At 41.3% G+C, this 12,424-nt stretch overlaps 1 protein-coding gene across 1 annotated transcript; it reads right to left on the bottom strand.

Moving 5' to 3' along the window:
• Positions 1-856: 856 nt before the first annotated feature.
• LOC109462665 (nitrogen permease regulator 3-like protein) lies at positions 857-12,374 on the bottom strand. The gene is made up of 18 exons (XM_019759225.1): positions 12,223-12,374; positions 10,514-10,556; positions 10,222-10,251; positions 9,939-10,080; positions 9,293-9,364; positions 8,689-8,847; positions 8,187-8,262; positions 7,816-7,894; positions 6,976-7,084; positions 6,605-6,639; positions 6,006-6,162; positions 4,991-5,097; positions 4,285-4,414; positions 3,613-3,654; positions 3,199-3,252; positions 2,748-2,907; positions 1,813-2,023; positions 857-1,109 (listed from the first exon to the last, which is right to left on the bottom strand). The coding sequence occupies exons 1-18, from the start codon at positions 12,338-12,340 to the stop codon at positions 944-946; spliced, it is 1,890 nt and encodes a 629-aa protein (XP_019614784.1). The 5' UTR covers positions 12,341-12,374; the 3' UTR covers positions 857-943.
• Positions 12,375-12,424: the final 50 nt, after the last annotated feature.

The following is a 12,424-nucleotide window of genomic DNA, read 5'->3' as shown; positions in this document are numbered from 1 at the left end:
TACATAACATGCAGGTATAAGTCTAGTGCTGCACTGCTTCGAATCTGTGAATAGTTTCATCAGATTTGTAAGTCACTGAGTAAAGAAAGAGACTACACAACCAAGTCTTGTATTCTGTGACTTTTCTCAGGGCAATTCTGACTGGTTCACATTGCACTGCAGCACAATTATGTATATATCCAACTCCGTACGTTTGGGACCGCAATGTAGATACAGTTCCACAAATATGTGTAAATATGTACAGCACAAGCCACGAAATATGCATCACATTTTACGGGACGTCCTGTGGGAGATTGCGGGATGTCCCACAGAATTTCGCAGAACTGTCGACTCCACTGGTATTGGGAAACGCCACTGATTGTGGGTTCAGTACTGCTTGGTGGGTTCAGCGTGTAGTAGCGTGCATAGTCCAGTGATTAGCGATCCTGCCTCTGGACTAAGAGGATGGGAGTTTGATTCCTGGCTGTTGTCGCTCCCCGACATGCACAGTACTGTTTAGGATCGCAGACCTTAGGATTGGGCGTTAAGCTGTAGTTCACTGTTCATTGTGCTTGTCAAAAAGAGCTAGGGGAATTTCCCCGGTACAATGAACCTGTAAATACTGTACATAGCGTCTGTCTTCTCTGTCACGACCAGTGGAAGATGTAAGCTCTTCAATGAGCTAAACTGGCTTGCACTTCATCAGTACTGCAGGGCATTACAACCATCCCTCAACAGAGACGGGGGGCGCCACAGACTTTCTGCAACCTATGATCCACTGCTCACGGAGTCACGTGTGTTATCTGCGTGACGTCACAGAAGTGGTGGATTGTTCATTCAGACAAAGACTGGAGTTGTACAGTCAAAAATTTGGGTGAGTCCAATTTATTGTGTTGGACATTACAGTTTAATCTTGCAGCACAATGACTTCTACCAACACAGATGAACTTTCAAGATAATTTCATCAGTACTGCTTGGTGTGAAAGACGGCTGCTGCGGCGTCCTCATGTTGGCAGGTGATTAGCACCTCCCGGAACTTGTCCAGCAGGGTCAGCAGCTGTGACCTCCGCAGGTTCTCGTAGTACATGATCTCCTCCAGGTGGTGCTCCCCACGGAAATACCACACCAGTCTGAAATTATACAAAAAAAAAGTTCCAAGATGCTGTTATGTTCCTAGCACACTTTTATGCCACACCAGTCTGCAAATAAAGAAAAACAACACTCCAGTTACAAGATACCTTCCACACTTTACCTCAAAGTCTGTGAAAAAGGAGGCATTGTTTTGGGTGGGCGTGTCTGTAAAAATAAATGGAAAATCACAAGTGGTGCTCCCCACAGAAGTACCACACCAGTCTGAAATTATATGAAAAAGAAACTTTTACTTCTTCAACTCCAGTCAGAAGCGCTGACAGACACCGAAACGTTAGCATTTAGGTGAGAAATTTTGGTTGTGTACAAGAGAACTCCTATATCTAGAAACTTTTACTGTTCCTTGATTCTGAACTAGACTTCTTTGCAAGAAGAGTGAAGGAAGCAGTCTACATTAGAGCTCACAGACCTACCCTAAACAGAGACGGGGGGCGACAGAAGTTATCTGGCACATATGACCCGCTACTACAGTTACGTGTCTCTAATGCCACGTTCCAAGAGTAGACAAGTTTATTCCGTGAACTTGAAGGTTGAAGGGGTCATTCAAGTCCCAATTCATTCCAGAGTTGGAAGAAAAGTTTCTTATTTCATAAAGAAATTTCCTTCCAAACTTTCCTTTCCAAGCATGGCCTAAATACACGAAATGAAATTGTTGCAGCCTCATCTCGTGTTAAAAAACTGTACCTTGCAAATAGCCTGAGATCCTCTGGGTTTGATGCGGCGGGAACCTTGAGCACGCTGAGCCTTTCTCCCTCGGTCAGGTCGGACAGCAGGCTCTCTGTCAGTTTCCTCTGCAGACGGGCGTCCTTGGTGATGAGCATCCCGTCACTTCCCATCTCTGTGGAGTAGGTGGAGTACGTCTCCACACTGGAGCTCAACTCGAGCTCACCTCCATCTGCAAAATATTTCAAAAGTTCACATTACTAATCAGTAGCGTGCGTAGTCCAGTGGTTAGCGATCCGGCTGTTGTCACTCACCCGACATGCATGCTACTGTTTAGGATCGCAGTCCTTAGGACGGGACATTAAGCCGTGGTTCATTGTGCTTGTCAAAAAGAGCTAGAGGAATTTCCCCGGTACAATGAACCTGTAAATACTGTACATTGTGTCTGTCTTCTCTGTCATGACCAGTGGGAGATTAGCTCTTCAATGAGCTGAACTGGTTTGAGATCACTTTCACTTTCACTAATAATGTGTATGAAAAATATTTCCCTAAAAACTGTCAGTTTGCGTCATGTATCCCAAAGGTGTTGCCAAAAAATGTGTGGGGTCATGTGGCGTAATGGCAGAGCATTCGGCTCAGAACCAAGAGGTCTTGGGTTTGAATCCTGCCCAGCACCAACCTTTTGTCCTTGGGAAAGGCACTTTACACGACTTTCCTCACTTCACTCAGGTGAAAATGGATGAATTAGGATGAATAGTGTGAAAATTCACACTAGAGGCCGCCCCAGGAGCAGATGGGAGGACCAAGTCTTCAATGCACTGGACACACTAGGGGTCAGCAGAACTGACTGGAGAGCGCTGGCTGAAAACAGAACATCCTGGAGGGACATGTCTACAGCCGCTATGCAACTCTACTGATGCCTGCGGTTGATTGATTGAGATCCTAAACAAACAAACCTGGAGACCCCAGACTGACTGCCTCCCCGCTGCCCCCACTGATGGTCCTGTTCCGAGCTGCGTCGTCTGGTACCAGAAGCAGAGGTGACGCCTGACTTCTCACCACGCCCGGGCCGGCTGTTTCAGGTTCAGTCGACATCAGGTAGATGTACGTGTGAAGCTGTGTTACAAAGTCTCAGCGTTAGGCCACACCAATTTAATTTGTTGTTTCTCTGATTTTTTCAGAAAAAAATGAAGTGGCAGTGCATGCGAAATAACAAAAATAAAAAACAGGCCAAGGCACCCCCATGAAGGCTGGAAATGTTACGATATGAGCCATGAAGTCAACATACTGGGCTGGTTTACAATTAAAACCATAGATTTTAAATTTTTAATGAAACAAAGTTGCTTGTTACATTCAAAAACTTTAAGAAGCATGTAACTACAAACTTTCATCTAAAAATTTGTATACCTGCACCAGCAGTCTGTGCTGTAACATCCACACCACCATCTGGACTAACTGGGCCTGCAGAGGATACAACAAACTACATGTTTCTACACACAGGGCACAATAATCATTAAAAAAAACATGCATACATGCTCACAATATCGACTGACAACACTGGGGACAGTTACGTAATTGGCCGCCACAGGAGTTTTGCCTAGGAGAGACCAGTTGTGGGCAAAACCGTTCTCTCCCCAGCAAAGCTCCCTTGGCGGCAAAACCGTCCCTCTGCCGAATAACTTGCATAATTTACCAAAAAACGCCACTGCCTTACAAGTCTGCGAAGGAGGCTAGGTTTTGCACTGGTGCAGTACATGCTACATATATAGTTTGTAACAATGGCATGCACATAACATGCACAGTAAGAGACAGAAGAGAGACCTGAGGGGAGGCAACGCCGTGTGTGCTGAGCCGAAGGATGCCCTGGGACGCGGCACAAGAACAGGACAGAAGAAGGACAGAGACAGAGTGAAATTCTTGCCCATTTGCATCATACATCGTCAAGTATCTGAGAACATACATTATATACTAAAGGGTCAATGACCCTCATGGCCTCATCAAACTGTGACTGTTTCCAGTGACATACATGTACATGTAATGTCTAGCTAGTAATCACTGAGTAAGTGACCTGGTTCAAAACTTGACTTGCAAGGTCCCTGATGCATTGAGTAGCCCCCACGTCATCTGCCCACATGCCGTTGGCACATTTTGCGTAGAGTGTAATTCGCCATTTTATTTTATGTAATGCGTTGTAGCTACCCAGAATTTATCGTAGAGCGTAATGGGAGAGAGTGATGTGAAAAGTGAAAGTGATCTTGAACCAGTTCAGCTCATTGAAGAGCTAATCTTCCACTGGTCGCGACAGAGAAGACAGACGCTATGTACAGTATGTACAGGTTCATTGTACCGGGGAAATTCCTGTAGCTCTTTTCGACAAGCACAATGAACAGTGGAGCATGGCTTGATGTCCCATCCTAGGGACTGCGACCCTAAACAGTAGCCCAGAGGCAGGATTGCTAACCACTGGACTACGCACGCTAATGTGTGACTGACCTGTTGCTGTGGGAGGCCCAGGGGGTTCCTGTGTTCCCCCAGGGGCAGGGGGAGGGAGAAGTCAGCCATGATTGCGGGCAGACACACCCCCGGGAACTGCTCCAGAAACTTCTCACACAGGAGGGAATTCCTGCAGGGTACAACCAATTAATCAATCAATTAATTAACCAATCAATTGATCAATCAATCAATCATATTCTATATTACTGCTCCAGAAATTTCGTACACAGGAGGGAATTCCTGCGGGGTACATGTTATCAATCAATCAATCAATCAATCAATCAATCAATCAATCAATCAATCAATCAATCAATCAATCAACCAATCAATCAATCAATCAATCAATCAATCAATCAATCAATCAATCAATCAATTGTATTTTATATTTATGTTTAGTTATGCAGCCATATGACTGCTCCAGACCAATACAACATGTGCAAAAATATGATAATGTTCAAATGTATATAGTAGAGGGGATTCACTCCTCAAGCTAACCAACATCTCACACACGCAGTCGTCCCTCAGTAAGACATCTGGAGTTCCAGCATAGTTCCTGTTTAGAACTTTTATTCAGCCTGTCACACGACTAGTTTTGCTTGTGTGACAGGCTGAATAAAGGTTCTAAACGGAAACTATGTGGCTCCAGGTACGTGTCTTACTGAGGGACGACTGCGTGTTTGAAAAAAAAAGACATGTATGTACTTACACAGAAGTTTTTGCATTAGGAGATAGTGTGTAGACGTTACTTTCTGCCAGAGGGTAGATAATGGTAGCTTTTCCCCAGTATACCAGGTGGCTCACTAGCTGAAAAATCTGTAAAACAAAAACAACAACTACATCAATGAAGGTTAGATAATCAGGTAATGGAATACAAGAAACAGTAAGGTACATGTATTGGACCTTGGAGAGCATGGGGCATTTCAGAACCTAACAGAAAATCTAACAAGCTCTAAAAAAGCGATTAGGTGGCTCAGGGGTAACAACCTACACGAATTAAAGGAAAATCAACATCCTATATTATAGAAAGACAATTTAGGTGGATCATATGAGGTAACCACCTGAGGGGACCTAACCATCAACAGGAATTAATCATACTGCAAATGATACTAGATGTGGAGGGTCCAAACCCCCGTGGCCGCCCTAGGAGGAAATGGTTTGACAACATAAAGGAGGACCTCCACCACCTGAACTTAGACAAGATCAACCCACAGGACAGAGACAAGTGGCGTGCTGCCATCAAGCCCCAGATGTACAGTGCAAGCATGTCTAACCCTCGGAAGACGGGGAGCAACAGACGATAAACCGGACAGTGAGTGAGTGAGTGCAAACTAGGGTTTCCATTGGGAATCAAAATACCACAGTAACTACAGGAAGGTTAGACACTTAAATTTTAAAAAGCATGGCGTCCTTTTTAGGAGAACATTATCTATTGAGACTAACAATCTAAGTTCATCTGTATTGGTAGAAATCATTATGAAGCAAGTTTAAACTTTAATATCCAACACAATAAATTGAACTCACCCAAATTTTCGACTGTGCAACTCCAGTCTTTGTCAAGGAATAAGCAATCCACCGCTTCCGTAACGTCACGTGAAAAACATTTGGGTGAGTCCAATTTATTGTGTTGGATATTACAGTTTAAACTTGCTTCATAATCTGGACAATTATATACAAAATGTATAAGTACACCATGTGAATCTTTCCTGATTTTGGGCACCTACCTGTGACAAAGCGAGATCTGAGTCTTGAGACAGACACTGCAGACTTTTGAGAGGTGTGGCTATTCTGATGAGTCTGGTCAGCGCAGGGGAACAGTCCTGTGGTAGCTCCTCCAGCAGCACGTCTCTATCTACCAATAGCAGCATCGCGTGGTACGGTCTGAAACAAGGAAGGTAATGGATATCTATCAAAAATTTGTCTTCAGTTTAATTTGATTTGATTTGATTTATTGAAATTGCAACAGTGCAATACACAGGCAGCTGTTGCTGGCGTTGTCTTTAACGTGGGTTCTTTAACGTCCGGGACCTCCATTTAACGTCCTATTCGAGGGACTCCCTAACCGAAGCTAGGTACTCATTTACACCTGAGTGAAGTAAGGATTGACAAAATGCCTATAATAGTTGGCTAAAACGATCTACACAGCCAACAGATGTCAATGATGAAGAATGCTTTCAAATCTTGCTAAAAATCATCTGTGGTCATTTTCCTATGAGCTACAAACAAAATATTACAGCATAACATTTGATATTAATGTTTTTCCTTAAATACATATTCTAAACTAATAAAATGTAATATGTACAGTTGTCATGATAGTGATTACCTGATAGCAGATATACATCTTTCTACTGCCTCTGGCTGGGTGGAAATGAAGAAAAAGAACTTCAGATTAAGAAATATCCTGTCAACACTTGGTTTACTAGATATTAAAAAGTATTCTTCATGTGCCAATAATTCTGCACAGTACTAGAGGTGTCCCTAAATATCACATTACAAGAGTTTTTAGAATATAATTCTAAACTTTTTTACAGTATTCCCATTCGTTCTGCCCATGAAGCACAGTCAAAAAATTTCAGAAGTTGAAGCTGGCTGCATGTCTTTTTTTGTGTGCATATATTTCTATCCTTAAATTAATACAAAATATAGTGGACAGCAAATATTGATCAAGATGGAAATAAAATGATTCCTACTTACCTCAATTTTGGTTGCGTCTACGTTGTTGTTGTGTACTTTGTGAGGTAAACAAAAACTGACCAGAATCCAACTGTTAATTCTGATGTTGACAATACCTAGATCACACAACCTGGAACAAAAAAGTGCCAAAAATTTTTACAGTATGACAATAAAAATATCATATAATTTTTATATACTCAGTATGACAATAAAAATATTTTTCATATTCATGTAAAAATTACATTCTTCCAAAATAAAAATTTTTTGGGGGGTATTTGCATGTATTTTTTTTTGGGGGGGGGGGGGTCTAGGACCCTCTAACGGTGTAAGTATGTTCAACACAATTTTAAAAATTTGTCAATTAAAAATTTACCAGTGTAAAATAATATGCACATGGCAACTTCCAACTTTAACCTTCTAACATGGCCAACAATATACAATATGCACTCATGATCATGAATGAATGAATGAATGAATGAACTTTATTGCTCGACAATCGTACATGGTACAATGTGTGGCAGTAATACAACAATACTAAAAAACTAAACTATCTTATTACATTTCTTACTACAAACTACTATCTATGCAGTATATGAGTCACAATATGTTCATGAATTGATGATTTGGTCTCGCTTATAAAATAAGGTGTACAGAAATTGACCTACGTAAGCAGATATGGTAGTAGGACATGACAATAATTCATAGAATGTATCGTACTGTGTACTAGATTGGTTGAACTTTGTCTTAGTGGTAATAGTCTGTAACAATGAATCTCTTTCTTTTCTATAGGTGGGACATGTCATAACAAAGTGAAATTCATCTTCAATATTCTCATTACATGTGAGACAGAAGTTGTCTTACCCTGTGTACACGTCTCTAAGTTCCCTGGCCAGGTCACATCGAGGGATCATGTGTTGGAACGGGGATGCCGGGGCACTGTCTGTAAAAAGAATTTTCTGTCTAAAAGATGTTCATGTACATAAGAACTTAATCTGAATGTTAACTCACAACAGTAAGTCATTGATAATAATATATCCTGATGAAAGCATCAGTGGTTGTTGAAAATTTGATCCTGTACATGTGTACCCTTTGTGTACTAAGAATAAAGTTTACATGTAGTACTGGTATCGTACCACAGATGGAAACACAGATGAACTTCCATGATTCTGATTGCACAGTCACCAATTTGGAGCTCTGATTGGCTGAGGGCATTAACACATTAATGACCCCACCTTCAGGCATGGCTGACACTTCGTCATGTACGTCTCTCATGATCTGTGCCTGTCTGTTGAGGTAGCCATGACTAAACTTTGATCATTTCAGGTCTGCCAGTAAGTATTAAACTACCACTTTTGAAACCTAAGGCTCTGATTGGCTGAGGGCGTTATCTAATATTAACCGACCCCACCTTCTGGCATGGCTGACACCTCGTCATGTACGTCTCTCATGATCTGTGCTTGTCTGTTCAGGTAACCTCAACTCAACTCTGATCATTGTTAGGTCAGTATTAAACTACCAACTTTTGCAACAAAAGCTCTAATTGGCTAAGGGCATTAACGAATTAACCGACCACACCGTCAGGCATAGCTGACACTTCATCGTGTACGTCTCTCATGATCTGTGCTAGTCTGTTGAGGTAGCCACATCTCAACTTTGATCATTGTTAGGTCTGTATTATACACCACTTTTGCAACAAAGCTCTAATTGGCTAAGGGCGTTATCTAATTAACCGACCCCACCTTCAGGCATGGCCGACACCTCGTCGTGTACATCTCTCATGATCTGTGCCTGTCTGTTGAGGTATCCACATCTCCACTCCTCGTGTCTGATGGCTAGGGCCAGTCTCTTACTCAGGTCGTGGTAGTACTGGTTTAAAGACGGGCTAACGTTGGCCTGCAATAAAAAATACATACACAGCATGTGATGATTCTCTTATGGCTGAGCACGTCGGCAGAACGTACTGCGCCTGCGCAGAACCCTGTATTTTCACGGTGTTTGGTGGATTTTTGGTCAACGTCGCATTAGAAGTTTGCCTGTTGCAGAGGATGTACATTTTGACATAACTTTTGGAAACTACAGACGAGATGTTTTCCTTATATGCACGAATATAACCTTATATGAGACGTTCTTCCGAAGTGCTACCTGGTATGTACAATACATTACAGATTTCGCGTGGGTGCAGTACGTTCTGCCGGCGTGCTCTACGGCTGACAGTAAGGGATAAAACTTGTCTAATCTTACAGTAGCATGTCAGTAATTGTCAGTACTGTTGACAGTAGCTTTCCGTAAGGGATCAGTCTAATATAGAAATGATAAAAGAATTGACTGTTAGACCCACCTGTATGACGAACACGATGTTGAAGAGGATGATGGGGGAAGGTTCTCTCCTCGGAGATGGTCCATCTGATCTCTGTAACACACAAACAGGACTACAGTAACTGAAGGTTACTTAATAGACATTTGAGGGGGCCTGCAAGGGGGGGTCCCGACAACGCTCTACGCTGAATTCGGAAACTTATCGATTACGCTTTACGATAAATTCTAAGTGGCCACAACACATTACGTAGAATTAAAACAGCGAATACGCTCAACGCAAAATGCGCCAATTACGCTCTATGTAGAATTAAAACGGCCGATTACGCTCTACGGAAAAGGGCTTGCCTGCCCCCATTTGAGTAATAAGATACACAAAAAAATATTGGGGAAACAGTCAGACAGTAGTATTTAGCCTCTACCAGGCTATATATAGGTACTGTAGTACAAACTCCCCCTAGCAATGTCTGAGAGAACTGCAGCCTTACGGACAGATCTGTAGATGATGACATTTGGTGCAGTAGGGTGGGGTGGCCCACGAACCGCAGGTTATCCACCTTCAACTCAAAGTAATTTATACTAGTACACATAATTTCTATCAGTAGTGAGGCAGTCTAGGTACTGTACTACAAACCTCCCCCTAGCAATGTCTGAGAGAACTGCAGGCTTACGGAAAGGTCTGTGGATGATGACAGCTGGTGCAGTAGGGTGGGGTGGCCCACAAACCGCAGGTTATCCACCTTCAACTCAAACTTGTCTCCCGCCAGCTCAGTCTTGGTGGCCATCAGAGTGGCCAGGATTTTATCCGTGTAACTAAAAGAAGGAAAACAGGAAGTCTGAGATCCTAAACCTCTGGAGGTAAAAATCAACATCTAATTGTTCTCAAATGTGAAGATGTCTTCAACCAAATTTTGCTAGATACCAGAACTTTCAAAACTAGTATTAGAAACATACCCAGTTAAGCCTTGGTTACTCGTTGAACCACTGAAAAAGAGAAAAGACACATGTAAGTAAATTTGCCATTCTACATTCTAGATTTGAACATATACAATGATCATGTATGAATTTCAACACCTGATTCAGACTCAAAAAAACTCATATAGATGTACCATCAGATTCATAATAGAATTTGTGCAATGTCCATTTATGATTACAATAAACAATGCAAAGAAGTTCAATCAATAACCTTCTAGCAATGTCAAAGATTAATATTAACGTAGTCATGACTTATTAATATCGCACTAACCTGCAGTCAGCTTCCCGTAGTACATATGGATTTGAGGCCACAGCTGAAAAATAAAACTTACAACTTTAATGTGTATTTTGCCACTGTAATAAAACATAATTCTGATCAAAAGCTTCCTAGTAATTTTGGTGTGATCTGCAGAAATTCTGGAGCCAATGCTAAAGACTGCCAGTTTAACATTACTTTGCTAAGAAGATAGCAGTTACTGGTATGCAAATGTAGCACTGTAGCATTGCAATGTCCAGAAATCAGAAATGATATTAATAATCATCATCAAACAATTATTCATCCTTACAGTTTGAAAGGTTTGATGACTTCAATTTCGTATATACACATGTATTATCAATATTACATGTACATGTATATAACATCTCTACAGATTGAACAGAAATCAATGATCACTAAATACTACCTAGATGAAATATGTATTATAAATACTTAACATGCTTGAATTTTAGCTGTGAATCAAAACCCTTGGCAAATCACTTTATGCATTGGCATTCAGTTATTCAATCACAAAAGGCAACAGATTTACAATAAGATTCATAATTTCCGTGATCCTGAAATGAAAAAGGTTATGATGAAAAAATGCATTACATCAATAATAATGATCATCTGCTTTGAATGTGGGCTGAAATATTTGGTTATGAAACATGTGAAATATTAAAATGATTTGAATGTACGAATGATTTAATGGTGTATTACTATCAGTTACAATTGATTATTGAGGGCCTGCATGGGGGGATAGTGAATGTAATTATGGAAAATTTTCGCTGCTGATTTTAATTAATTACGTTACATTCTCAGAGCTGATTGTGAACAACTATGCGTTACGGCTGAATACAAATTACGATAATTTTGGGTGGCTGCCTACAGATTACGAAGACTAAAAAGGGCATGCAAGCCCTCATTTAGCCTCCATAGCATGCTAAAAACTGGGGGGTTTGGGGGTCTTCAGGGTCTTAGGGAGCTTTTATGTGCTATTTTCTGATTGCATATAGACAACACAGCCGGCCTGGTTGAATTACCCCCGTTTTTTTAACTGGGCTAGTCAGAAAACAGCCGAAGACCACCAAACCCCCAGTTCTATAAGCCTGCTACGGAGGATAGCCCTCATTATGATTTTGTTGAGTTTGGGAAAAGTTGTTGAGGTTCCTGCCTTCGGCGACAGTTGGCAGACTGTTGGTGTAACGCTGAGAGCCGTAGAAGGGAAACACTCTTTCGAACCAGTTGTCAGCGGTAGTGGGGCCTAGGACTGTTGTTTCACAAACGGGTACGATACAAAACAACGCACAGTTACGTCAAACAACACAACAGAAAGAAAGGAAGAGAAGGTAAACATGAAATTTGTTAGCAGAAAAACAAAAGACAAAAGATGTTGAATTGATTTGGAATATTTTTGTATTTTTTACCGTCAACAGAACTGCCTCCGTCGCTATGGTGTTGCCAAAAAATATCTGCTTTTTTATACTATAGGATATTATCAAATATTACCTACTGTACTACCAAATGTTTCTGCTGTTAATGTTTTGCAGTAAGGTTCTGTTTTAATTCTAAATCGCATTTTGGTGTGCCCCAAATCACGAAAAACACTTAAAACAGCTGTATGTTATTTCATGTTACCGAATCTTGAAGTTCGTCCATGTAAATAAACACGCCCCCCCTCCCACCCTCACTCGCTCAAAATGAAATGAATTTTCGTCGCTTACCTGTCGAAATAGTCGGTTTGCATGGCAGGTCTTGATAAGGATACCTGAAAAGAAGTCTGTCTCCTCGCAGACTACCGGACGACACTAAAATAATACTTATAGGGCTACAATCCGACATGTTTTCTTCACAAAAATTTTCCTAGCTTGCAGACGTCCTCTAGGATTCGAAAAAGAGTCCATTAAGTTGTCCTCAATATGCAAA

The sequence above is a fragment of the Branchiostoma belcheri genome, unplaced genomic scaffold, assembly GCF_001625305.1.
Source record: "Branchiostoma belcheri isolate BF01 breed outbred unplaced genomic scaffold, Haploidv18h27 scaffold12, whole genome shotgun sequence".
NCBI classification, from domain to species: Eukaryota; Metazoa; Chordata; class Leptocardii; order Amphioxiformes; family Branchiostomatidae; genus Branchiostoma; species Branchiostoma belcheri.
Note: the sequence above shows the minus strand (reverse complement) of the source record. Positions and strands in the feature narration are given on the sequence as shown.

Bases quoted from the DNA above. Each gene is read 5' to 3' on its own strand.
- LOC109462665 (XM_019759225.1), bottom strand. From the start codon at position 12,340: ATGTCGGATTGTAGCCCTATAAGTATTATTTTAGTGTCGTCCGGTAGT. The intron at 6,163-6,604 runs GTAATCACTATC...TCCTTGTTTCAG, and splicing joins AGATGTATATCTGCTATCAG to ACCGTACCACGCGATGCTGC. The intron at 3,253-3,612 runs GTCTCTCTTCTG...TATCCTCTGCAG, and splicing joins ACGGCGTTGCCTCCCCTCAG to GCCCAGTTAGTCCAGATGGT.